The 25,616-nt window shown below is 41.4% G+C and overlaps 2 protein-coding genes across 4 annotated transcripts in view; both read left to right on the forward strand.

Moving 5' to 3' along the window:
* The first annotated feature begins 9,463 nt into the window (after nucleotides 1–9,463).
* Nucleotides 9,464–9,907, forward strand: LOC115520443 (40S ribosomal protein S21-like). The gene is made up of 2 exons (XM_030324794.1): nucleotides 9,464–9,605; nucleotides 9,840–9,907. The coding sequence occupies exons 1-2, from the start codon at nucleotides 9,464–9,466 to the stop codon at nucleotides 9,905–9,907; spliced, it is 210 nt and encodes a 69-aa protein (XP_030180654.1).
* A 2,185-nt stretch (nucleotides 9,908–12,092) lies between these two features.
* YTHDF2 (YTH N6-methyladenosine RNA binding protein 2) overlaps nucleotides 12,093–25,616 on the forward strand; it is a 34,640-nt gene continuing 21,116 nt past the window's right edge. Inside the window, exons 1-4 of one of the 3 annotated variants that reach the window (XM_030324791.1) lie at nucleotides 12,093–12,319; nucleotides 12,827–12,851; nucleotides 13,459–13,529; nucleotides 16,515–18,101. In XM_030324791.1, coding sequence (XP_030180651.1) covers nucleotides 12,293–12,319; nucleotides 12,827–12,851; nucleotides 13,459–13,529; nucleotides 16,515–18,101 — 1,710 coding nt within the window. In that variant the 5' untranslated portion in view covers nucleotides 12,093–12,292. Of the gene's footprint in view, nucleotides 12,320–12,826; nucleotides 12,852–13,458; nucleotides 13,539–13,561; nucleotides 15,119–16,514; nucleotides 18,102–25,616 lie in introns of those variants that run through there. The other 2 variants (XM_030324790.1, XM_030324792.1) reach the window with 2 other exon arrangements.

The raw sequence follows: 25,616 nt of genomic DNA on the forward strand, positions 1-25,616 counted from the left end.
AGACCTTTCTAGGATTCCCTCCCAATCCCGGAACAACTTTCTTAGTCCTGATGTATACAATTTAACTTCCTCTAGAAGGTTCTATTTCCCTCTAACTTCCATTCCCATACTACTACTTCCCTGGCCCTTGCTTTTGGGAGCCAAAGGTGATTTAGTTCCTAAATTCTGCCATGTCAGTAATTCAACTTGAGACCATCGTTTTTGTCAAGGTACCTCCAAGAGCCAAACCTCAGTATACACCAATCATAGTCTGGGTCTTCTCTACTTAAAACAGCTTCCCTGACTCAATCAGCCACCTGAATTGAAGCACCTTTGGGATGTTCTTATGCAGTGGCTATAGGTAAATTCTCCAGAACACATAGATTCTAAAACCTGTGTTTATTTTTTTTAAAGGTTTTATTTCTTAGTAATCTCTATACCCAACATGGGTCTTGAACCCACAACCTCAACATCAGGAGTCACATGCTCCACCCACTCAGCCAGCCAGGTGCCCCTAAAACTTATCTTTTATACCCAATTGATTCTGTATCTATGGCTCATGGTCCAGGCTAAGACATGCCTGTTTCCTGGATAGATTATTTCAGCCAAGTATGATTCCTACTGCCTCTTCACAACTACTTGAAATTTCTGTTATGTTTTACGAGCCTCTCAGCCTAAAAGTAGACTACAACCTGCTTTGAAATTGCCTCTGGGTTCTCCTCTTGCATCTGTGGTTTCCAATTCTGTATTCTTTACTGATAGTTATGGCTTATAATATGGTATATATGGATTTATTTTTCTAGTTTTGAGAACAAAAATGAACAATAGTATTGAATCACATCTAAGGATAAACATGAAGCTGGGTAATGACCCAGAGGAAAGACAAATTCCTTAACGGGCTTTGTAGGAGCTTCTAAAGAAAGCATACAGAGAGGGTTACTTGCATTTTGAAGTATAAGTTTGTTTTTTAAAAATTTCTCTGCTGTTTTCTTTAAAGAAATCTATGTATTATAGAGCAGACTGGAAGCCCAGAGCCCTGATTCAGCCTGAGACTTTGTTTGGTCCACATTTTTGTTTTAACTTTTTGTGAAATATAAATGCATATAGGAAAGTGCACAAATGACTGTACGATTTGAAAAGGTTAAACTACACACACCCATGAAATCAGCTACTAAATCAAGAAGGAAAAAAAAAAAAAAAAGTTACCAGCACCTTACCCAGCCAGGATAACCAACATCTAGCTCTCAACACCATAGCTCAGTTTTACCTGTTTTTGAATTGTTTTGTGACTGGTGTTTTCTCACTCAGCATGATGTTGTAAGATTCACCCTTGATGTTGTGTGAAGTTGTAATTGGTTCCTTCTCATTGCTCTGTAGAAACTAACTGTGCCATAGCTGATCCATTCTAATGATGGGTGCTTGGGTAGTTTCCAGTTTGGGGGTATTATAGATAATGCCTCTGAACATTCTTGTACATGAGTTTTGATGAACATATATATGCATTTATGTCTACATAGTCTTTCAAACATTAGGCCAGTTCACATGTAAAATTCAAAATTCAAGATACACCTCTTTAAAAAACAAAAACAAAAAATATAATAAAAAAAAAAAACCCAGAAGAACTGACAACACTGGGTCCATATTTCCTCACAGCAACACTTGACTGGAACTGATTCCTGTCTCTGGTGGGGCATGGTTTCTTCACCATGTGACCCTGTTCCTATTATGGACCTAGACTTTCTTATTTGGTAGCCTGTTTTTTTGATTCAGTAATCTCTTAGGACACTCTTCCCCCAGATAATTGCAAAGCTTATTTCCTCACTTCCTTCAAGTCTCTGGTCACATGTTACTTTATCAGAGAGGACTTCCTTGACCACCCACCCTATTAAAAAATGGCAACTTCCCCTGCACTATGCTTTCTAGTTTTCTTTACCCTATTTTATTTTCCTCCATTTTACTTATCTGACATACTTTTTTTTTTTTCCCCTCCCCAAACTAGAATGGAAGCTCCGTGAGAGCAGGGGATCTTTCTGGTCTCTTACTCACTGCTGTTTCTACAGTCCCAGGAACAGTGCCTGGCATGTGGTAGAAGCTGAATAGATATTTGATGCATGAATACTAAATAGCCAATACTCATTGAAGGGGAACTATGTACCAAGCATTGTTCTAAGCACTTTACATTTGTTAACCCATTTGGTCCTCACAACAATCCTATGTGGTAGATAACATTATTTACTTCATTTTACAATGAAGAAACATATTTACATTCTACTCTAAACAATAGATACATTGGAAGCATTGTAACTCATGAAATTTATTAAACAGAGTCTTTAAATGTCCTACAGAACTTAATACCTAAAAGGAGCCCTTCAATGAATCATTTTATAATAATGGTGTTTTATTTGAAGACATGTTTAGTTACTACCGAAGTTAAAATTTTCAGTTGTAGGACTGAGTCTTGATCAGGCTGCAGCTTGGCTAGGATTGCAGAGATCTGGGGCAGTGGTAGCTGATAAGATTTTGTGATCTGTGCTAGGCAGCAAGTCCCCTGTGCCGTCTCTCCAGAGTTCCAGGGAGGAAGTACTGGTGGGAGGGAAAGTTCACTTAATGAAGGATTTTAGAACCCAGATCATCTGTCAGTCACAGGAAGTACTGACTTATCACACTTACATTTCTATGTATCTGTGTAATCTCTATGCCCAATATGTGGCTCAAACTCATGACCTGAAGATGTAGTTGCACACTCTATTGACTGAGCCAACCAGGTGCCTCTGACTTATCACTTTGTTAATGGCCCTGTTTGAGACGTTGCCGGTGTCAGGGTCCCTGCTTAGAACTCCTTTCTTTCTTTGTTAAGGTCCTCCTCTGTGGAGCCCAACCCCTTGTGCCAGTTGTTACATAGGATCCCTACTCCATAGAACATCGATAGCACTGTAAAGCCTTTGCTAACTGAGCAAAAAGCAAATATTCCCTTGGTCCAGGAACAAAATGGAACTTTTATGCCACAGAAATGCTAGGTTCACACTGCTTTTGACTGAGACACTCCGGTGAGCCTTTCTGAGCAAACTGGACTCATATTCTTGCCTTGTTTAAATTCTCTGTAGTTCCCGCCCAAGGACCAAGGAAGGATTTATCTGTGAAACATTGTCACAAATAGTTCAGACACAGTCATTGGTTTAATTATTTTTTCTTGGCACAAACTTAAAATTGAACCAGCCCTCCCTGGCTTCATTTCCCCTTCGCATTATCTCCAGAAATCTCATTTGCCCTCCATTTTTCTCTCTGATTATCAGATTGAGACTGTAGCTGTTCCCTGGTACACTGCTACTCAGACTTTTAGGTCTTATGTATCAATAAAAGAGGGGAAAAATGGGGCGCCTGGGTGGCTCAGTTGGCTAAGCGACTGACTCTTGATTTCTGCTCAGGTCATGATCTCACAGTCATAAGATCAAGCTCTGCATTGGGCTCTTTGCTGAGAGCGGAGCCTGCTTTGGATTCTCTCTCTCTCTCTCTCTCTCAAAATAAACTTAAAAAGAGAGAGAGAAAAAAGTCTTAGGAACCAACCTGGAGTTCACGACATTACATTTTACCAAATAAAGATTTTTTAAAATTTTTTTAATGTTTTATTTATTTTTGACAGAGAGACAGAGCATGAGCAGGGGAGGGTCAGAGAGAGAGGGAGACACAGAATCCGAAGCAGGCTCCAGGCTCTGAGCCGTCAGCACAGAGCCCGATGCGGGGCTCGAACTCACAGACCGCGAGATCATGACCTGAGCCGAAGTTGGACACTCAACCGACTGAGCCACCCAGGCGCCCCTAAAGATTTTTTTTTAAGTTTATTTATTTATTTTGAGAGAGAGAGAGAGAGAGAGAGAGAGAGTGAGCAGGGGAGGGGAAGAGGGAGGAGAATGAGAATCCCAAGCAGGCTCTGCACCCTCAGCACAGAGCCTGATGTGGGGCTTAAACTCACAAACCCTGAGATCGTGACCTGAGCCTATATCAAGAGTCAGATGTTTAACCAACCAAGCCACCCAGGAGCCCCTTTAAAAAATCCTTATTTTAGGGAATTAATAAAATAAAAAAACTTAAAAAAATATATCCTTCTGTGTCCACATTTTATTTTTTATTTAAAAAAAATTTTTAATGTTTATTTTTCAGAGAGAGAGAGACACACAGAGTATGAGCAGGGGAGGGGCAGAAAGAGAGGGAGACACAGAATCTGAAGCAGGCTCCAGACTCCACACTGTCCGCACAGAGCCCATTGCAGGGCTCGAAATCGCAAATAGTGAGATCATGACCTGAGCTGAAGTCTGACACTTAACTGGATGAGCCACCCAGGTGCTCCTTATTTTATTTTTTAATACATGCTTTTTTTTAATTAAAAAAAAATATTTTTATTTGTTTTTTGAGGGGAGGGAGGACCAGAGAGAGGGAGGCAGAGGATCCAAAGCAGGTTCTGTCCCGATAGCAGAGAGCCCCATGCAGGGCTCAGACTCAATGAACCATGAGATCATGACCTAAACTGATGTCAGATGCTTAACCCATTGAGCCACCCAAGCGCTCCTTGTCTCCACATTTTATTTTTTATTTTTTTTAATGTTATTTTTATTTTGGGGCGCCTGGGTGGCGCAGTCGGTTGGGCGTCCGACTTCAGCCAGGTCACGATCTCGCGGTCCGTGAGTTCGAGCCCCGCGTCAGGCTCTGGGCTGATGGCTCAGAGCCTGGAGCCTGCTTCCGATTCTGTGTCTCCCTCTCTCTCTGCCCCTCCCCCGTTCATGCTCTGTCTCTCTCTGTCCCAAAAATACACTTGATCTTAGCCAAAAGGCCGAGAAGCGATTCTCTGTCCCAAAAATAAATAAACGTTGAAAAAAAAAATTTAATGTTATTTTTATTTTTGAGACAGAGACAGAGCATGAGCGGGGGGGGGGGGGGGGGGAGAGAGAGGGAGACACAGAATCTGAAGCAGGCTCCAGGCTCTGAGCTGTCAGCACAGAGCACGATGTGGGCCTCGAACCCACAGAATGTGAGATCGTGACCTGTGAGATCATGAGCTAAAGTCGGACGCTTAACTGACTGAGCCACCCAGGTGCCCCCCTCCCCCCCCCGCCGAATATTTCAGAAGGTATACTGACTCAGCATTATTTCAACTTAGAATTACAAAAAGAAAGAAAGAAAGAAAGAAAGAAAGAAAGAAAGAAAGAAAGAAAGAAGAAAGAAAGAGAAAGAAGAAAGAAAGAAAGAAAGAAAGAGAAAGAAAGAAAGAAAGAAAGAGAAAGAAAGAAGAAAAGAAAGAGAAAGAAAGAAAGAAAGAAAGAAAGAAAGAAAGAAAGAAAGAAAGAAAGAAAGAAAGAAAGAAAGAAAGAAAAGAAAGAAAGGTAAATGGCCAACTCTTATTGGCATAATTTGAAAAGAAAGGGCATTTTTACATCAAAAAGAGAAATAATCTCAGAATAAGGAACAGTCCTCTGCATTGAATACATTTAGCTTTATGAAAAACTCATCACATGATCATTACTTTTCTTCCTGGAGGACTGGTGAAAATTTCCTCTAGACTCTGAATTGAATTTTCAAGGCGTTTTTACTGCTGGCTCTTTCTTGGTGCTTGTTCTTTTCTGCCCTTGATGTCTCTAACAGCTTCCTTTGGATATACACAGCTGTGAATAGTGTCCGAAGGCCACCTGGCCCAGCTGCTGGTCTTTTCTTCCTTTAGCCACGTTCTCACATTGCTCTTTCCATGCTTCCAGCCAGCCAGTCATAACACACACCTGCACATAACAAAGCCAATCATCCACTTACCTTGGGATTTCCAAAGTGCCTTTCTTTTAACATTCAATTGAGCTAGTTAAGTGTGTACATTTAACTTATTTTTAAAGTTTATTTATTAGTATTTTTTTTTAGTAATCTCTACACCCAATGTGGGGCTCAAACTCACAACCCAGAGATCAAGAGTCATATGCTCTTCTGACTGAGCCAGCCAGGCACCCCTGCACATTTCACTTTTTAACATATTGGTCCCACCAGACTTTTATTGATAAAATGGGGATTGACATTACTAGGGAGAATTTTGAAAATAACAAATTAATTCAACAAATATTTACTTAGCTTTGGAATATAAAGATCAATAATAACAATACTCCTTGTCCTATAAGAAGTCATAGGTTTATTGAAGAAACAATATGTAAGCTAGGGGTTGGTTCTCTTAACCTGGGATCCATGGGATAGATGGCTTGGGGATGGGACTGCTTAATGAGATTGTTGGCAAAAATTTGGGTGCATGTACCTTTTCCTAAGGAAAAATTCATTATTCTCATTAGAGTCTCAACTGAATCCAAGACTTCCAAAAGAAAAATTTTGAAGTAAGCTTTAATACACTAAAATGAAGTGTATTACTTAATGAAGTAAGTTTTAATACACTAAAATGTTACAGTAAGGAAATATGACTAATATTATGGGTGAACAAAGAATAGAGCACCCTTCTCCTTGGGGGAAGAAATAAGGCATCATTTGATGAGGGTCTTGAAAGACAGGAGCTGGGTAGGGGAGATGACAAGGGTATTTGAGGCAGAAAAAACTGCATGTGCAGAATTGTGGGTTCCAGGAAAAAAAAAAAAGTGTATTTGAGAAAAAGTTCAGTGTGGCTGGGGCATAAGTACACAGTGAGAAATACACAGAGCCAGAGAGCGGCAAGCTTTGTATACGTTGAGTAGACTATAGAAAACCAGCAGAAATCTTCAAAAATAAGCTCTTACACTGTCAGTTGTGTGTAAACATTTCTCTATTCCTGCCTTACTAAGGGGGTGACTTGGGCAGTGAGGTCTACCGCTCCTGAAGGCTAGAAAGTTTTGAGAACTAGAGCTCTAGGACCCAGCCCCAGCCCATGGCAGAATTCTGGAGTATGTACAATCTGTCCTCTTTTTCACTTTTTTTTTTTTGTCTTATCCCCACTCCTCACTTCAAATATGAGGAAGGATTGCTTACGTTTCTACCTTCTAGACATCTAAAGTGGTGGAACCAGAAGGGACCTTAGAATTTATTTTGATCCAACTTTCTTATTTTATAGCCTTGGAAGTAGATTCCAAGTGAGGGAATGATTTACTCTCCTCGTCTCCCCTTCTGTCTCTCTGGTAGGGTACTGGGCCATTTGCTATTCTCTCTCTCTCTTCTGAGGAAATTGCATGGATTCCTTTGACTTCCACTAACATCTCTACACCAAAGATTCCAAGATTTGTATTCCCAGCTATGTTTCTCTATGTCCTCTGCCCTTTGTTTACAGAACATCTCTATCTGATGTTTTATGTTCTCCTGAAAACCATGTCCAAAGATAAACGTATGATCTTTCTCCACTCCCACAAATGTCCCCACATTAAAAAATGGCACCTCTGGGTGCCTGGGTGGCTTAGTCGGTTAAGCATCTGACTCTTGATTTCAGCTTGGGTCATGATCTCATGGTTCGTAGGATCAAACTGCGAGTTGGGCTCTGCACTGACTGCATATGGAGCCTGCTTGAGATTCTCACCCTCTCTCTCTGCCCCTCCCCTGCTCACACACACACTCTCTCTCTGTCAAAATAAATAAATAGGCTTAAAAAATGCCACCTCATCCATCCAACTACTCGAATAAAATCAGGTATCATCTTTGATAACTCCTTCACCTTTAGTGCCCTTCCCCCAGTCTAATCCATCACCAAGACCTCTCATTTTACCTCCTAAAATGTTCATTTAGTCCATTTCTGTCTTCATTGCCACTATGTTAGACCATTATCTTTTGCCCGGACTTACTACAATCTTCTTTTAACTCCTAATTTACTCTCTTCTCCCTAGGTTTATTTTCCACACTGCAACCAGAAGGAACTTCTTAAAACACAAAACTCACACTGATCATTATTTGCAGCTAATGACTAAAGTCCCTGTTTTTCTCCTTTCTCCAGTCTCATCTGGTGCCACCCTCGCTCTCATTATGTGCCAGGCATGCTGGCCTTCTTTCAGTTCCTCACCAGTGCTAAGCTCCTTCCCCACATAGGGCCTTTGCACATACTGTTCCCAACTTCCCTTCCTCCTTGTGTGGTCAATTTCTGGTCACCCTTCAGGTTTTAGCTGAAGCTTATGAGCTCAGGGAAAAGTTCCTTAGCTCCTTGACTAGGCTAGATCCATCTGTGCCTTCTCATTGCATTTTGCACAACTGTAACTGAATAACTATTTGCTCCCTGTCATCTCCCCTGACGTATAAGCTCGAGAGGTAAGTGAACTCTTAAGACTCTCTCTCCAGCACATTGTCTGGACCTCAATAAATACTTGCTAGAAGAGGGATTGAGGGGCGCCTGGGTGGCTCAGTCAGTTAAGCATCCAACTCTTTAAAAAAAAATTTTTTTTTTACATTTATTTATTTTTGATAGAGAGAGACAGAGCACAAGTGAGGGAGGGGCAGAGAGAGAAGGAGACACAGAATCCGAAGCAGGCTCCAGGCTCTGAGCTGTCAGCACAGAGCCTGACACGGGGCTCACACTTATAAACTGCGAGATCATGACCTAAGCCGAAGTCGGACCGACTTAACCGACTGAGTCGGGCCGGCTTAACCGACTGAAACACCCAGGTGCCCCAAGCATCCAACACTTGATTTCAGCTCATTGTTTGTTAGATTGAGTCCTGCGCTGGGCTCTGTGCAGGCCAGGGAGCCTGCTTAAGATTCTCTCTCTCCCTCTCCCCCTGCCCCTCCACCCAATGGCAGAACTGGAATTAGAACCTAAATCCATTTCCAGTACAGTATTCTTTTCTCAAACCATGAAGGGTCTGTCCCTGTAAGATGATACCCCACTCTCCAGACTTCCTCTTCCTTTCCCAGTGATTAAATTATCCCTCTTCTGTTCAGGGGCCAGTTATAGCCAATTTGGTGAACTAATCCAGGTTTAGAGTTTACCCTTCTTTCAAGGATATTTGCATTTTAACTGGGAAATCCTGGAGGGCAGAAAATAACCCCAAAGGAACTACAGAAGTCCCCTTTTATCCACAGGGGATATGTTCCAAGACCTCCCTATGGGTGTCTGAAACTGTAGATAGTATTGAACCCTATATATACTGTTTTTTTTCTATATATACATACCTATGATAAAGTTTAATTTACAAATTAGGCACAAGAGATTAACGATAATAATAAAACAATTGTAACAATATACTGTAATAAAAGTTATGTGGATGTGGTCTCTTAAGAATATCTTATTGTAGCTGGAGGTGCCTAGGTGGCTCAGTCAGTTAAGTGTCTGACTCTGGATTTTGCCTCAGGTCATGATCTCATGGTTTGCGAGATCAAGCCCTGTGGCAGGCTCTGTGCTGAGAGTGCAAACCCTGCTTGGGATTCTCTTTTCCTCTCTCTCCACCCCTCCCCCACTCAAAACGAGTAACTAAACACTTAAAAAACAAAAACCAAAAAATATCTTATTGTAGCTTTTTGCATTTGTGCTTGTGGCAGTGGCAGCAAGGGTGCCCTTGACATGTATAACAATGCTGGCAAGTTCATGGACCTGTATGTGCAGCAGAAATGCTCTGCCAGCAACCACATCATCAGTGCCAAGGACCACAGGTCCATCCAGACGAACATAGCCAAGACTGACAAGGTGACAGGTAAGTTCAATGGTGTGTTTATTTTTTTTAAGTTTATTTATTTAGTTTGAGAGAGAGAGCGTGCACGAGTGCAAGCAGGGGTGGGGAAGAGAGTGAGGGGGGGAGAGAATCCCAAGCAGACTCTGCATTGTCAGCACAGAGCCTGAAGTGGGGCTCGATCCCCCGTACTGTGAAATCATGACCTGAGCTGAGGTCGAGTTGGATGCTTAACTGAGCCACACAGGCATCCCCTCAATGTGACCAAAGTGTTTGAAACCTTTGCTATCTGTGGGGCCATTTGCAGGATGGGTGAGTCAGATGACTCCATCCTCTGACTGGCCAAGATCCACAGCATCATTTCAAAGAATTTCTGACTGGAGAGGATGAAGGACGTGGGATATTTGTCATAAATAAGTAGCACCTCCCCCCCCCCACCATTCTTATTACAATATACTCACCCTTCTTGTGATGATGTGAGATGATAAAATGCCTGCATGATGAGATGATGTGAGGTAAAAGATGTAGGCATTGTGACCTAGCATTAGCCTATTATTGATCTTCTGACACATGTCAAAAGAATCATCTGGTCTGGACCACAGTGGACCGTGGGTAACTGAAACTGTGGAAAGTGAAACCTCAGATAAGGGAGAACTACTGTAAGAAAAATTTCAGGCACCACAAAAGTCATTGGAAGGAGGGAATTTTCACTATTATCCCTTAATCGGATTATAGGAAAGAATCTTCAATGTACCAGATTTGCTTCTGTGTATGTGTGTGTGTTTTAAACTTTATCTTCACAACAAACCTGTTAGGTAGATGTTATTATCCCCTTTATCAAATGAGGGAATCTCTGAAAGTTCTAGTAATTTACCTAATATTGCAAATCTGGTGGTGAAGCCTCCCCTTCCCAGGACGTGACTTTTGGTCAATCCTCTATTGATCATATCATGCTGCTTTCAAGTATAGGCAACTGCTTACAATTTATACAAAAGTCTGGGCTATGAGGTTAACTGGCTGAATATCTTAAAAAAGAAAAAAAAAAAAGGATTACTAGGTTTCTCTTATTTCCTTGGTGGGATCTATGCTCTGAGACTTGACATTTTATGGTTTCTGTCAGAAGTCCATCACATATTGATGCCTGGCTTTATTCATTCCAACCATAAATGTGATGATGTGCAGAAAAAATGCTTTGAGCACTTTGAGCAAAATTATAATGCAAAATCCAAGGTGCTGTGTTATCATTTATTTTACTACTGAGTCCACCAAAGCCTCCTATTTCCAGAGAGTGGATGGTATCAAGTTGACACGGAATAGTGCATTATTTATCTGTTTACTACTATTTGCAATAACAAAAGCTATTAGGAGATGGGTGCCCTAGGATCAAATATCCCTACATGAATTAGGTTTGCTGCTGATTAAAAATGTCTTTGCCCATATTTTGGATCTCCTCTGGATTATGATTCCTGAAAACAGGATTTCTTTTGAGGGTGGAAGTACACTATTGTGTTTCTCTTAGTGTCAGATACACATGATTATTTAATAGCTTTGTGACCTTGGGCACATTACTTAACCTCTCTGTTTCTCCAGTTGTAAAACAGACTGACAACTATTTTGAAGCTGCTGCTAGCTTTTAAATGTTTTAAACAACCTATCAACAATACCTAACCTACAGCAGGTATTCAGTTAGAATTAATCTCCCTCCTTTCCCAGAGTAAGGACATTCTCTCTTGGAAGTCCATAGTTTTACAGATTCTCTGGACTTGTTGAACATACATGGAAAATTTTGTGTAGATGAGTGAGGTCTACTTTTCCTGAAAATAAAGCCACTCTTTAACAGAGTATCCTGGCGGGCCAATGACTTCCCTAAAAAAGAGCTAGATGATCTAGCAATGTAGATGATCTCTGCAATGCCAAATATCCTTTGCAGGGGACCAGATTTTTTTTGTGGATGTTTTAGTCTTTGGGCACTCTTTTTGAAGTCCAACAGAGGAGGATAATCAGGTCCCTGGTGGTAGTGGTGGCGGCGTGTCTTTCTCTGGGCAGGGCCCCCATTAAGTTTCCCTGGGGGCTGTGACCCCTCTCAGGGTTCCCTCCCACATGGGGGTGGGGTGCCATTTGCAGCAGGGAGGCTGGTTTATTTTGAGGTCTCTGGCGCTCCGGGGGTCGCTTTTTGAGAAAACAGGCTTTTGTGGGTTTTCTCAAGCTAAAAACTACTCTATCCAGGTGTTAGTCAAAACCTCGCGGCACGACCCTGGCCGCCCCCACCTTCCTACAGGCCCCAATCCTGAGGCGGTGGGGGCGGGGAAGCCGCACTCGCCGCTTCCGCTCCTCCAGACCACCAGGGGGCGCTGCACCCCCGCCTCTTCCTTCCCGGGGTGCTTCGCGCCGGGCCCCTTCCGCGTGGGTGAGTGAATGTGAGAGTCAGCGTCGCGCCGCGCGCGCCGTTCGCCTCCGCCGCTCGGCGCTCTTATTTCGGCTGCGAGGGGCGGGCGCGCGCGTAAAGGCATAGAGACGGGCGTTGAGTTCTCGGGCTAGAGCGTCGCCGAGTCGGAGCCGGAGCCCGAGCCGCGCGCTGTCTCCGCTGCGTCCGCCGAGGCCCCCGAGTGTCAGGGACAAAAGCCGTCGCCGCGCCGCCTGCTCCCGCCGCCAGGGCTCATCCGCCGCCGCCGCCGCCCTGACGAGAGTCCACAGCTGTCGCCACCCGTGAGGATCCGAGAGCCATGTCGGCCAGCAGCCTCTTGGAGCAGGTACAGGCCCGGCCCGCATGCCTCGGCCATTGTGTGAGGCGAGAGGTAGTCCGACTAGGCCCGGGCCCGCCGCCCCCGGTCGGGCCGAGCAGAGGCGGCGCCTCTCGCGGGCCGGGTTTCGGGCCTCTCAGGCCGGCCGCACCCAGCGCCTCGCCCTCAGCCCGTACTCCCCGCTTCTCCCGCTTCTCCCTGGGCCTCGGAGCCCACCGGCCGCGCCGCCTTCCCTCTTCTCAGCAGGCCTCTTTTCTTCCTTGTTTCCTTCCCCTTCCTTGAAGCCCTAGTCTGCTCGCGTTGTTTCTGGCGCGTCCCCCGCTTTCTCTCAGCGGGCCCCGCCGGCCTGCGCTTTTCCCCGCCTCCCATTTTCAGCCTCCCCCTCACCACCATTCTTGACGCCTCCCCTCAGGCCTGCTCCTTTATTCCCTTCTCGGGCCCGGCTTTAATTTGTCTTTTCTTTTCCATTTCTTCCTCGGACGACTTGCTGCTCGGCGACGTTTCCTTCGCCCGCAGAGACCAAAAGGTCAAGGAAACAAAGGTGAGCCCAGCTCTGCCGGTAGCCCTGGGCTTGGGGGTGGGGGTGGGGGGGTAGGGGGTAGGGGGGGGGACGCTGAGCAGTGGGGGCGGGGTCTCCGGGAGGCGCCCCAGGGAGAGGACCTTTCGGAAGCCGCTTAGTTCGCAGGTGCCTCACACTTAAGTATTTGACCCTTTCGGTGTGTTCTTGCAGCTGGCGAACAGCTTCTCAGTGAACAAGGAGTAATTCATTAAGGGTGGGGGTGGATTCGGTTTTGAAATGTCCCAGGTCCTTAGTTTCCTGTAGGTCTTAGAAGGCCTTTGTTTTTCATCCTCGTGGATCACACTCTGGAAGTACTCACATGTGGTGGGGGAGGGGAAGCGGGAGGGAATTGAAATCCAGAGGAGCCAATAAAATGACCTTTTTAGATCAACTTGCTCTGGGTGGAGGGAGACATTTTCATTGATTATTATTGCTCAGCAGTCACTCTCGTCTTTATCCGTTTGAAATTCACACTTACTTGCTCTGTTTAGTAAGGTTTTTCTCTGGTTAGAATATATTTGACTAATTTGGGAGGTAGGTGGTACGACTAAGACATTTCTGTAATTTATTTGAATTTTTTTCCCTTTAGTACAAAATGGATCTGTACATCAAAAGGATGGATTAAATGATGATGATTTTGAACCTTACTTGAGTCCACAGGCAAGGCCCGTGAGTAGTTAACCATTTACATGCCTGATCAAAGGGTGTAGTAAACCATATTCTTTCTCTGCCCTATCAGTAAATATGATTTTCAGGGGTTGGCTTTCTTAATACCACTCAATGTGTTGTAAGAAGAGTTATTACAAATGTTGCAGACAGTGTTAAGATTCTCATTTCTGTTGCCAGCAAACATTCTGAGATGAGACTGACTGATAACACTTCACGGTATACTGACAGCACTGTTAGTAGTTCTCCTTACCAAAAATGTAACAGTGGAAAACTGAAGAATACTTTCCAGTTTAAATATTCTGACTTTTTACCCCCAAAACCTTTTTCTTTTAGGAAAACTGGATTCATATGTGATGGGAAAAACTAATGTAAAATCACCTGAACTTTATTCAGTGCTGCAGAACTGATCTCTTCCCTTTCATCTGGTCACTAGTTAGTGGGTTCTTAGATTATCCTAAGTTTTAGACTTAGGTATTCGTTTTTCAAGTTGAAATGTATCTGTAGAGATCAACTTTGTACACCGCTGGTTTCTCGCTTATGGGAGCTATAGGATTTCTAAAATGGAGTTAAAGGAAGATAAAACACTTCGGCACACACAAATGAAGATCGAGAATGATTAAGGTTTTTGACATGTTATCTGTCTTCTGATGTTTTAGATGTAATCTGTTTTTATGTCTTCTAGCTCCATGTAAGTTCATACATTGACAAGACTTGTGCATATAGAAACTGCTTTGATTTGTCAGTTCTTTTAAATTAGTATTTTGGGTTGTAGCTAATGTCTATAAATCCACAGATTAATAAGCCAAAAGGAAAACTGACAGTAACCCATCTAAAATACCCTAAAAGATGAAAAAGCTTATGGGGCATTTAACAGATGCTGTACGATAGATACAAGTCTTGAGTAACTTGAAATATTGGTGCATGCCCGTATTTGGGCCTAATTCTTACATAAAACTTTTAGATCTCTTATGTAAAATTTTCTGCATTGAGAGTGTAGAAACCACTTAAGCAAGGGATTGGGAAAAGTTTTCAGAAATCAACCAGTTAATCAGGAAAAATGGGAAAGGAAGTAGAGGAGTGAACTATTAATAGATTACTGCTATTGAAGTAGTTTCCTTACATAATCATTATAACAGGGAGAGTGGGAGCATTTGGAAACATAATTCTAGGTAGTTCTTGTGAAATAATGTGTAGTTCAGATTTTTGAGCTCAGGGACATGTGGGAACCTGCCAGTTCAGGTGTAGGCATTCAGCTATATAATGGCATAACCTGTGATATTAAGTGCATGCTTTTTATTTCTCAAGTAAGCTAAAGCTTAAATGTCTTAAAACAATTTTGGGGGGGAGGGGAATAGAAATCATAGTTAAATAGATGGATAACCTGAGAATCTTTGTCCTTTGTAGTTAATCGTCAAGAGTAATTCATCTGCTTTTTAACCATTATTCATCGCCTTAATGTTGGAATAATCCTTCAGGCTTAATCCATTGGTTATAGACTGAATTTCTTACTCATAATGGATTTGAGTCTGTTAAATTTTAATACTGTCTTCGAGAAAAATAGACTTCTCTTAAACTTGAGGGTATGTGTGAAAAGGCTTAGCTTCCTTTCCTTTTTTTTTTTTTTTTTAAGGAAAATTTTGGCAGAGAAAAGCACCATTTTATCAGGCCGCATTAGTCGAAACATTTAATTTTAAAGAGATACGTTTTGCTAGGAGAAGTACTTTTGGCTTTGGGAATAGAAACTTAAGGCCTAACATAGTTATGGTCATCCAAGTCTCTTGAGAGTAAAATTCTCTATTCACTAGTTAATGGATTCTTATGTACTAGAGCTATTATTTTAATTCTAGTGTAGTTAACATACAGTGTTATATTAGTATCAGGTATATAATACGGTGGTTCGACAATTTTATAAATTTCTCCGTGCTCATCAAGATAAGTGTACTCTTGTACTAGAGTTATTTTCAAGTTAGGGTAAAGTACTCTATTTTGAATTGAGCTGTATCTATATTTACAGAGACCAATTTTTTGTATCTCTAGCTTCTCACAGGACTAGTCTGTGAATTCTAGCATTTATAGAAAAGTTAAGATACTGTTCATAAACTAAAGTAAGATCAAGAATGATGTTTTTACAGTGTAATCTGTCTTCCAGTGTGGAGACTAGTTGAATATAAGTTTATATTTCTGGGAAATTCTTTAGGATAATTCTTTTTTTCAAAGAGTCGAACTTTACCATGTTTTTGGAATTCTGTTTTTAATGGAAAAGTTAGGTGTGCATTTGAGCTTACAGCCAATAATTTTATAGGTGAAGTACAACAGGTAGCAAGGTTTTTCTAGTTTTAAACTCTGGAATTCATTGTACATTTCCTTTCCAGGTTATAATTAAATAGTGGCATTTGTTGATGTTCCCAAATGGTTTGCCAAGAGGCTGGCAATGTAAACTAGGTGTAATGAACCTTGGATTATGGTTGAGGAATGGCAACACAGATTTTTAGGATAGAACCTGTAATTTCCAGTTCTTTTTGTGTTGTTTTATCTATTGTATGGTTTTGATAGAAAACTCTTAGGAACACTCCTGATCTGTCAAAATTCCCACTCCTGAAATCCAGAGATAACGGTTTTTAGTAGAAGCATCATCTCAACAGTTCTGTAGAACTGTTATTAATACTGTCATTAATACTGTTGATGAGATGCTGGGTTTTCCCTTCACTGAATGATAGTGCTTAAGTTAAGGTCCACATCACTGTATGTCACTTTAACTTGAAGTGTTTAAACATTTCACTTGTTAAACCAAAATCTCTTACAGTGTAAAAATTTCAGCAAGTTTATGGGAAGAGACCACCTGAGGTGGTCATTTGCTTTTTTAGTTGAATTTGAGTTGTATGAATAATTGGGAGAGGAAATGTCTTGATTGTTGTTTTATTAATTTTTGTGTTTAGTTGTGATTTGCCTGTTTGTTTTGTTTTTTTCCTTCCACAGAATAATGCATATACTGCCATGTCAGATTCCTACTTACCCAGTTACTACAGTCCCTCCATTGGCTTCTCCTATTCATTGGGTGAAGCCGCTTGGTCTACTGGGGGTGATACAGCCATGCCCTATCTAACTTCTTATGGACAGCTGAGCAACGGAGAGCCTCACTTCTTACCAGATGCAATGTTTGGACAACCAGGAGCCCTAGGTAGCACTCCATTTCTTGGTCAACATGGTTTTAATTTCTTTCCCAGTGGGATTGACTTCTCAGCTTGGGGAAATAACAGTTCTCAGGGACAGTCTACTCAAAGCTCTGGATATAGTAGCAATTATGCTTATGCACCTAGCTCCTTAGGTGGAGCCATGATTGATGGACAGTCAGCTTTTGCCAGTGAGACCCTCAATAAGGCTCCTGGCATGAATACTATAGACCAAGGGATGGCAGCGCTGAAGTTGGGTAGCACAGAAGTTGCAAGCAATGTTCCAAAAGTTGTAGGCTCTGCAGTTGGTAGTGGGTCCATTACTGGTAACATCGTGGCTTCCAATAGTTTGCCTCCAGCTACTATTGCTCCTCCAAAACCAGCGTCTTGGGCTGATATTGCTAGCAAGCCTGCGAAACAGCAGCCTAAGTTGAAGACCAAGAATGGCATTGCAGGGTCAAGTCTTCCACCACCCCCAATAAAGCATAACATGGATATTGGAACTTGGGATAACAAGGGTCCTGTGGCAAAAACCCCCTCACAGGCTTTGGTTCAGAATTTAGGTCAACAGCCAACCCAGGGGTCTCCCCAGCCTGTAGGTCAGCAGGCTAACAATAGCCCACCAGTGGCTCAGGCATCAGTTGGGCAACAGACACAGCCATTGCCCCCACCTCCACCTCAGCCTGCCCAGCTCTCAGTCCAGCAACAAGCAACTCAGCCAACCCGCTGGGTAGCACCTCGGAACCGTGGCAGTGGGTTCGGTCATAATGGGGTGGATGGTAATGGAGTAGGACCGTCTCAGGCCGGATCTGGATCTACTCCTTCAGAACCTCACCCAGTGTTGGAGAAGCTGCGGTCTATTAATAACTATAACCCCAAGGATTTTGACTGGAATCTGAAACATGGCCGGGTTTTCATCATTAAGAGCTACTCTGAGGACGATATCCACCGTTCCATTAAGTATAATATCTGGTGCAGCACAGAGCACGGTAACAAGAGACTGGATGCTGCTTATCGCTCCATGAACGGGAAAGGCCCCGTTTACTTACTTTTCAGTGTCAACGGCAGTGGACACTTCTGTGGCGTTGCAGAAATGAAATCTGCTGTGGACTACAACACATGTGCAGGTGTGTGGTCCCAGGACAAATGGAAGGGTCGTTTTGACGTCAGGTGGATTTTTGTGAAGGACGTTCCCAATAGCCAACTGCGACACATTCGCCTAGAGAACAACGAGAATAAACCAGTGACCAACTCCAGGGACACTCAGGAAGTGCCTCTGGAAAAGGCTAAGCAGGTGTTGAAAATCATAGCCAGCTACAAGCACACCACTTCGATTTTTGATGACTTCTCACACTATGAGAAACGCCAAGAGGAAGAAGAAAGTGTTAAAAAGGTAACCGGTTTACCATTATTAAGACTTTTAGAGAAGGAAAAATGTACAAGAGGGAATAGGAGAGTTATTATACTGAATGGTTAATAAAAGCTCTGTAAGTAACAAGCGTATCACTTAACAGTTCAAGCCTTTGTGGAAGTATAATTGGTGTTACTGTTTGACTTAGTGTATAGAAATGTGGGCTTAAATTAACGGAAAGCAGAAACTGTAGAGAAACTGAATTTAAATGATGCAAAAGAGGTGAGTAAGGCCAAAAGAAATGCAGAGAGCATAATTGAAGTGATAGAACCATGGAAATGAAAGTAGGAAAAGATTGAGGCTGTAATATGGCAGAGAAAAGGTAAAAGTTATGTTGTAATTAACTTTTGGCCTAACTTGGGTACAGTGGTTAAATCAGAGTTAGTGTGTCACCAGCCCTGACATCACTTTCTGCTTGCCTTTGACAGTTGGCAGTATTAGTGTATTTTTCAGAACTTTCTTCCTTATTCCTATCCTTAGTGTTCTACTTAATTGTTTTTTCGCAAACCTTTTTCCCATTGGAAAAGTAATGTTTATTATATAAAACTTTGAAAACATGATTAGAAAAAGCTGGTCTTCTGCTCTTAAAATTCTCCTGTATTCCTGAGGAGTAATCTTCTCTTGTTTCTCTGTAACAAGTGAGTCTTGGGCAGAATCATGGAGAATAGGTCCAAACTAAAATGTTGGAATTTACTGGAAAGTGTTGGTAATGCTTGGTCTGTGTGTTTTGAGTGAATGTAAACTTTAAGATGGTAGAGAATGATAAAGTACTGGTTGGGGCAGAGCATACGTTATCTAGGATTTAGACATATTTAAATGTTGGAAGTAGGTGAAAAGATTATTGTGGGTAAAGAGAAGTTTCTTTTTAAAGATTATTAATGATTGGGAGAATTCTAAGTGGTCAGGTTCAAATGTAAAATAAAACCTAATAAACTTATGTAAATATATTTTTTTATGTTTGTGATGAGTTCCTAGGGATTTTATATATTTGATCTAGGATCTGAGGTGCTTGTTATATCTCTGTAAAAACTTTTGAGCACTGGGAGGATGGCTCTTTGGTTAGATTCTCCTTCTCCATAACACCTAAGAATCAGGGGCATGGTTGTTCAACTGAAGTAGGATGGTTGCCATTCTAATGTGTGCAGTTGAATAAAAAATGGAGATATGCTTGTCAGTGATGCTAAAAGTATTGGGGATACAGAGCCACATTACTGAAAAGTTGCCTGTCAGAAAAAAAACCACTCCTTTTTTTGTCCTTTAAATTCTCTTCCCTTCCCCAAACTTTAACAGTGTAACTTAAAACCTGCCCTCATCTTGTAGAAAGATAGTTTACTGATTAGTTTTGCTAGACATGTGAAAGGCTCAAAAGATGTTTTAACTGACTTCTGAATCTAGAGGAACAAGGAAGGGGAGGCCTTTTAAGCATCATGTATTGACACAGCAGATTATTGTATGTGAGGGCCATTCAGGTACTTAGTTTAACCACTCAAAACATGCATAATATCAATACCGTATTATAAATCTGCTTGCATATATCTGCACGTTCTGTCTACATCTTGTGATTAAAAATAGGAAGGCAGGGGCACCTATGTGGCTCAGTCGGTTAAGTGTCCAACTTCAGGTCAGGATATCTCACGGTTTGTGAGAGAGCCCCACATCAGGCTCTCCACTGTCAGCAGAGAGCCTGCTTCAGATCCTCTGTCCCCCTTGCGCTCTGCCCCCCTCCCCCCACTCATGTGTATGCTCTCAAAAAAAAATATTTTAAAAAGTAAGAAAGCAAAGATTTCAATGTTTTCAGGAATGTACAACATAGATAATAAGATCAACCTGTAGGTGTTAGAACTAGTGGAGAAGCTTGGGTTTAAAAATGAAGTAGCAGGGGTGCCTGGGTGACCCCAGTCAGTTGAGCATCTGACTCAAGTCATGATCTTGAGGTTTGTGGGGGTGGTATTGAGCCCCAGGTCAGGCTCTGCACTGATCGTGTGGAGCCTGCTTGGCATTCTCTCTCTCCCTCTCTTTGCCCCTCTCCTTGCTTGCACGTGCTTTTTCTTTCTTAAAATAAACATTAAAAAAAATAAAAATGAAGTAGCAAATTTAAGGGCTGTTAATTTATGTAACCTTTCAATCAGGTTTGTATTTGTATTAAATTCACTTGAGTGGTTCAGTGAACAATAATTGAACTTCATAAGGAGGTGTAAGATTCACAAATTGGAATTGACCAGTGTTGGGATGTTTTCACAGTGAGTAATAATAATCAAGGTTTAGCGTCTTTGTTTCGCCGATTAATGGATCAGTCTTAAAGCTATTCCATAAAGACTTTTGATGAATGAGTATACTAATTGTTCTCAGGCTAGTGAACAAACCACCAAAAGTAAAAACAAACAAAAAAAAGCTTCGATTATACTTGCGTGAGATTACTTTTTAGTTTACCTTTTGTGAGAAGAGATTGCTGGGGTTTCAGGAAGGTCCCTATGATTGCTTCTAAACCCAGTTACCATTTCAGTCAGTATTGCCTTCTCTTGCCCGCTGTTATCCTTAACATCCTTACATAACTGACTCTAAAGCCAGTCTTTATTAGGCTTCCAATACAAAACAAGTTTCATGAGAGTGAAACTGATAGCTCATTGAGGCAGTAGACTCCTTTAGTTAGGGTGTTTGTGCACCTTTGTGTTATTTACAAGATTGCAAAAAATCGTGCCAGATGGGCATGGTAACTCAATAAGTAGAGAAATACTTAAGCTTCATCCTGAAGATGATGTCACAGCTATTCTAAAGTTCCATGATTGGGCATGTATCTTGGCAGAACACACTGAAGCAGAACTATAGCCATTTTTGCCTAGTATTACTGACTTGTTCTGTTCCATGATCTACTTCAGTAGTATCATAGAAACTTCAAGTACTGGATCTATGGCTTGAAACTTGAGCAGCTTTTAGTGACATTTTCCATGTGTTGTTTATTTTGTATACTTCAGATACTATTTTGTAACCTGCTTTCTGCAGTTATTTAGAACTTTTCCTTAATTGTTTAATATTCTTCTGTGACATCACTTTTGATGGCTTCATAATATCCTATCATAGGTGTATTATAATTTTCCAATCCTTAATTGTTAGATTTGTCAGTGTCTTTATATTTTTTTCTAGCTGAAATAACACTGCAGTGAACATCCATGATATAAATACTGATTTACACCTGTCCTTTAGTGTTATTGTTGGGTCAAAGGGTGTATGCTCTTTGAAGGTTTTGGCTGTGCTGTATATTGCCGTATGGGGCTTTTTCTTTTTGAAGATTTTGAAAGAATCACTGTCAGAAGACAACAGTGAGTTAACTTCTGTATTTCAACTTTAGAATAGTCTGGCATAAAGGGAGAGTTACTCCTTGCATAAGCGATAATGTTTTTTTATAAGCTTCATAATAGTTTAATATTTGTCTTGTATGTCTAGTCTTTCAACTGTAGGTAAAAGTAGGAAGAGTAGAGGGGAACAAGGACTGCATAATTTTCTTAAAGCCTAGCCCCTGGGGTGCCTAGGTGGCTCAGTCTGTTAAGCATCTGACTCTTGACTTCAGCTCAGGTCATAATCTTACAGTTCTTGAGTTCAAGCCCAGTATCAAGCTCTGTGCTGATAGCACGGAGCCTGCTTGGGATTCTCTGTCTTCGTTTTGTCTCAAAAATAAATAAACTTAAAAAAAAAAAAGTTTTAAAGCCTGGCCTCGTGTTAGATTTAATCAGGCACTTGGGTAAATGATTTTTCTGAATAATTGGAAAGCTAATGGGAGAGAAATAGATCTAGAGAAGATATGATTATAGTGACAATGGCTCAAGGTATGTATTTTTAAAAATTTCATTGTTATTAAATAAAAATAGCAGGATTTCTTAAATACCTCTAGAGTTATTCCTATTTTCAAGCAGAAGACCTAAAAATAGTGACTTGGAATGTGTTTGGATATATTTAAGATTCATTATGCTGCTTAAGAATTGAGATGAAGCTATTTGCCTTTTCTTTGAACAATTTTTTACTCTGTGCTAGATATTACTGAGAAAGCAGGAGTGTGTTGTCAGGGAGCCTTATACTCATGACAGGTAATTGTACAAAACAGTATTTTTCTCAAGATATGCACAGAATGCCAATTTGGAAGCTTGACGATTGTCTAACCCAGCCTGGGGTATATAGGTGGATTGGTCCCAGAAGAATCCTGGAAGAGGTGACTTTTGAGCTGAGCCTTCAAAGATGTATAGAAGGTTGCCAGAGATGTTTGGGGAAGAATGAACACAGATTCAGGACAGCTCACGTCTGTGACACTGTATAGATAATAACTTGGAACAAGAAGTCCTGTACAGTCCAAGAGCTAGTCTAATTGGTATTTGTGGAGTGGGTTTCCCTACAATGGAAGTTTGTTGGAGATGAGGAAAAGGAAGTTGAATGAAATGTTTATGCAGTTAGTTTGATATAGAAGGAACTTACTGAGTCAGGTACAAAGTTGGCTTAAATTCTAGAGTTTAAAAGAAAGAATAAGACCTAATTTCAGTCAGAAACTCATTGATGTTACTTTTTTCTTAAGTTTTTATTTTAATTCTAGTTCATGTACAGTGTTGTATTTCAGGTGTACAGCATAGTGATGCAACAATTCCATATACCAGCCCATGCTCTCCTTGATGTTAGCTTTGCATGGAAGGCAATGGGGAGCTTGTAGAAGTAAAGGTGAACGAGTATATGGTAATAGATGCCATTACTAAATACTAGCAGCTTACTTTTTCCAGTGATGTGTTTCATACACATTATCGTATTTCTCATCAGATGCCTTAGTGTGCTTAGAAGAGATGATTTGGAAGGGGAATATGATAAGTGTAATCAAATACTTTTAAGACCAGTAGGTTTAGGGGTGCCTGGCTCAGTTGGTAGAGCATGTGACTCCTCATCTCAGGGTCATGAGTTCAAGCCTTATGTTGCTTACTTAAACAAACAAACAAACAAACAGACAAACAAAATCCCACAACAACTTTGTAGGTTTATTCTCCAAGCCAGAAAACAGCACCAGAACCAATGGATAGAGGTTATAGGAAGAGTTTTGTAAATAAAAGGGAGAACTTTCTAAAAATGGAGTTCTTAGTCACAAGAGGGTTTCAAGAAGAGACCAAAAGAACTTTAATTAGATACATTGTAAAGAAAGTTTATATGTGGAATAGTCTAACCAGATAAACCCAGGGTAAGATTAGCCAGCCCAAGATAACGTGTGAAATTCATGGAGAGGAATTGATGCTCCTAAACAGGTCTTTTTAGGTTATTTCTGTTCTATAATTTTCGACCTAAATAACTTATTACTTATAAAAAGAATAAAGGTCTTAAGGCTAGAAGGACATGAATGACAGAAAAGATTGGCAGATTTCCAGTAAATCTTAGCACAGATAAGGTATGTGGGTGGTTGTCTTTTAATATAGTTACTGTATTAGTATTAATGAAAAAGTTATCTAAAACAATACTAAAGGTTTATTTTTTATAAACTTTTTTTAATGTTTTTTTTTTTTTATGTTTAATTTTGAGAGAGAGAGAGAGAGAGAGAGACCGCACGAGCAGGGGAGGGGCAGGGAGAGAGGGGGAGACAGAATCTGAAGCAGGCTCCAGGCTCTGAGCTGTTAGCACAGAGCCCAGCGCAGGGCGAGAACTCATGAACCACAAGATCATGACCTGAGCTGAGGTTTGACACTTAACTTACTGACCTATCCAGGCGCCCCTAATGTTTGTTTTTTAGAGAGAGTGAGGGAGGGGCAGAGAGAAAGAGGGAGGCAGCATCAGAAGCATGCTCTGCACTGTCAGCAGAGCCTGATGAGGGGCTTAAACCCATGAACCACGGTAAGATGACTTGAGCCTAACGCAGACACTTAATCGATTGAACCGCCCAGGCACTCCAGGACTTTTTTTTTTTTTTTTTTTTTTTTTTAAGTTTTTGGGTTTTTTTAGAGTGTTCATATGTGTGTGTGAGGGGGAGGGGCAGTCAGAGAGGGAGAGGGAATCTTAAAGAGGCTCCACGCCCAGAGTGGAAACATTGGGGCTCGATCTCACCACCATGAACCGAAATCAAGAGTGGGACACTTAACCAACAGAGCCACCCAGGTGCCCCTAAAACATACTAAAGCCCTTTTTTTTTTTTGAATTTTAAGTTTATTTTTACTTTTTTGAGAGAGAGTGTGTATGTGCTGGGGAGGAGCAGAGAGAAAGGGAGTGAGAGAATCCTAATCAGGCCTCACACACAGTGCAGAGCCCCAAGTGGGGCTCGAACCCACAACCGTGAAATCATGACCTAAGCTGAAATCAAGAATCGGACGCTTAGCCTACTGAGTCACCCAGGCGCCCACATACTGAAGACTTACTAAAAAAATATAGAAGTGATTATTTAAGAGACATGTTTCTTTCTTTTTTTTTTTTTTAATATTATTTTTTGAAGGGTGCAAGCAGGGGAGGGGCAGAGAGAGGGAGACAGAAGTGGGCTCTGTGCTGACAGGCCGACAGCAGCGAGCCTCATGTGGGGCTCAAACCCGTGAACCATGAGATCATGACCTGAGCCGAAGTTGGTCGTTCAACCAACTGAGCCACCCAGATGGCCCTGTTTCCTTTTTCTTAAAAGTAGTTTTCCTGTGGTGTTGGTGCAAGTAATGCTTGTCTTTATAAGGAAGTTTTTTTTTTTCTTTGTGGCCATCTTTTTCCTCCCTGATTCTTTGATTTGGGCATTTAATCCCTTGGGAAATATTTGAAGCAAGCAACCTTGGCTCCATATTCTTTTCTTTTTATTTAAAAAAAAATTTTTTTTTAAGTAATTTTTTTTTAGTAATCTCTGCACCCCACGTGGGACTCAGACTCATGACCCCGAGATCAAGAGTCATGTGCTCCACCTACTGAGCCAGCCAGACGCCCTGCTCCATTTTTAACTTTACTTTATTATTATTTATTTAAATGTTTATTTTTGTGAGAGAGAGCACGCGCGCGTGCACAAGTGGGGGAGGGACAAAGGGAAGGGGAGGCACTGAATCAGAAACAGGCTCCATGCTCTGAGCTATCTGTCAGCACAGAGCCTGCCATGGGACTTGAACTCCCGAACCCAAGAGGTCATGTGTGACCTGAGCTGAAGTCATATGCTTAACCGACTGAGCCACCCAGGCGCCCCTCCATTTTTAACTTTAGAAAAAAATTTAAAATATGTAAGTAAAACTTGTGACATAAAAGAAAGAAAATATCACTTTAGCCAAATATGTTTTCGTATTAAATAAATATGAATAAATACCCATGGTCTTTTCCATTTAGTATTTCCCTGCTCCACCACTGGCTTAAATCGCCTCTTCAGATGCCAGGCACCCTGTTTTAATGGGGTAGCAAACCTGAACTTTTTGTAAAATTCTAAGGCCATTTATGTCTACTTCTGTTTCGCAGATAAGTTTATCTGTCTTTGCCGAAAGGGTTGAAGAAATTCTGTTTGTGTTACTCATCACCTTCCTTGCTTTGTGGATA

Source organism: Lynx canadensis, chromosome C1 (assembly GCF_007474595.2).
Source record: "Lynx canadensis isolate LIC74 chromosome C1, mLynCan4.pri.v2, whole genome shotgun sequence".
Taxonomy (NCBI): Eukaryota; Metazoa; Chordata; class Mammalia; order Carnivora; family Felidae; genus Lynx; species Lynx canadensis.

Coding starts and splice junctions, on each gene's coding strand:
- LOC115520443 (XM_030324794.1), top strand. CDS start 9,464: ATGTATAACAATGCTGGCAAGTTCATGGACCTGTATGTGCAGCAGAAA. Junction 9,606..9,839: donor GGTGACAGGTAAGTTCAATG/GTGTGTTTATTT, acceptor ATGTGACCAAAG/TGTTTGAAACCTTTGCTATC.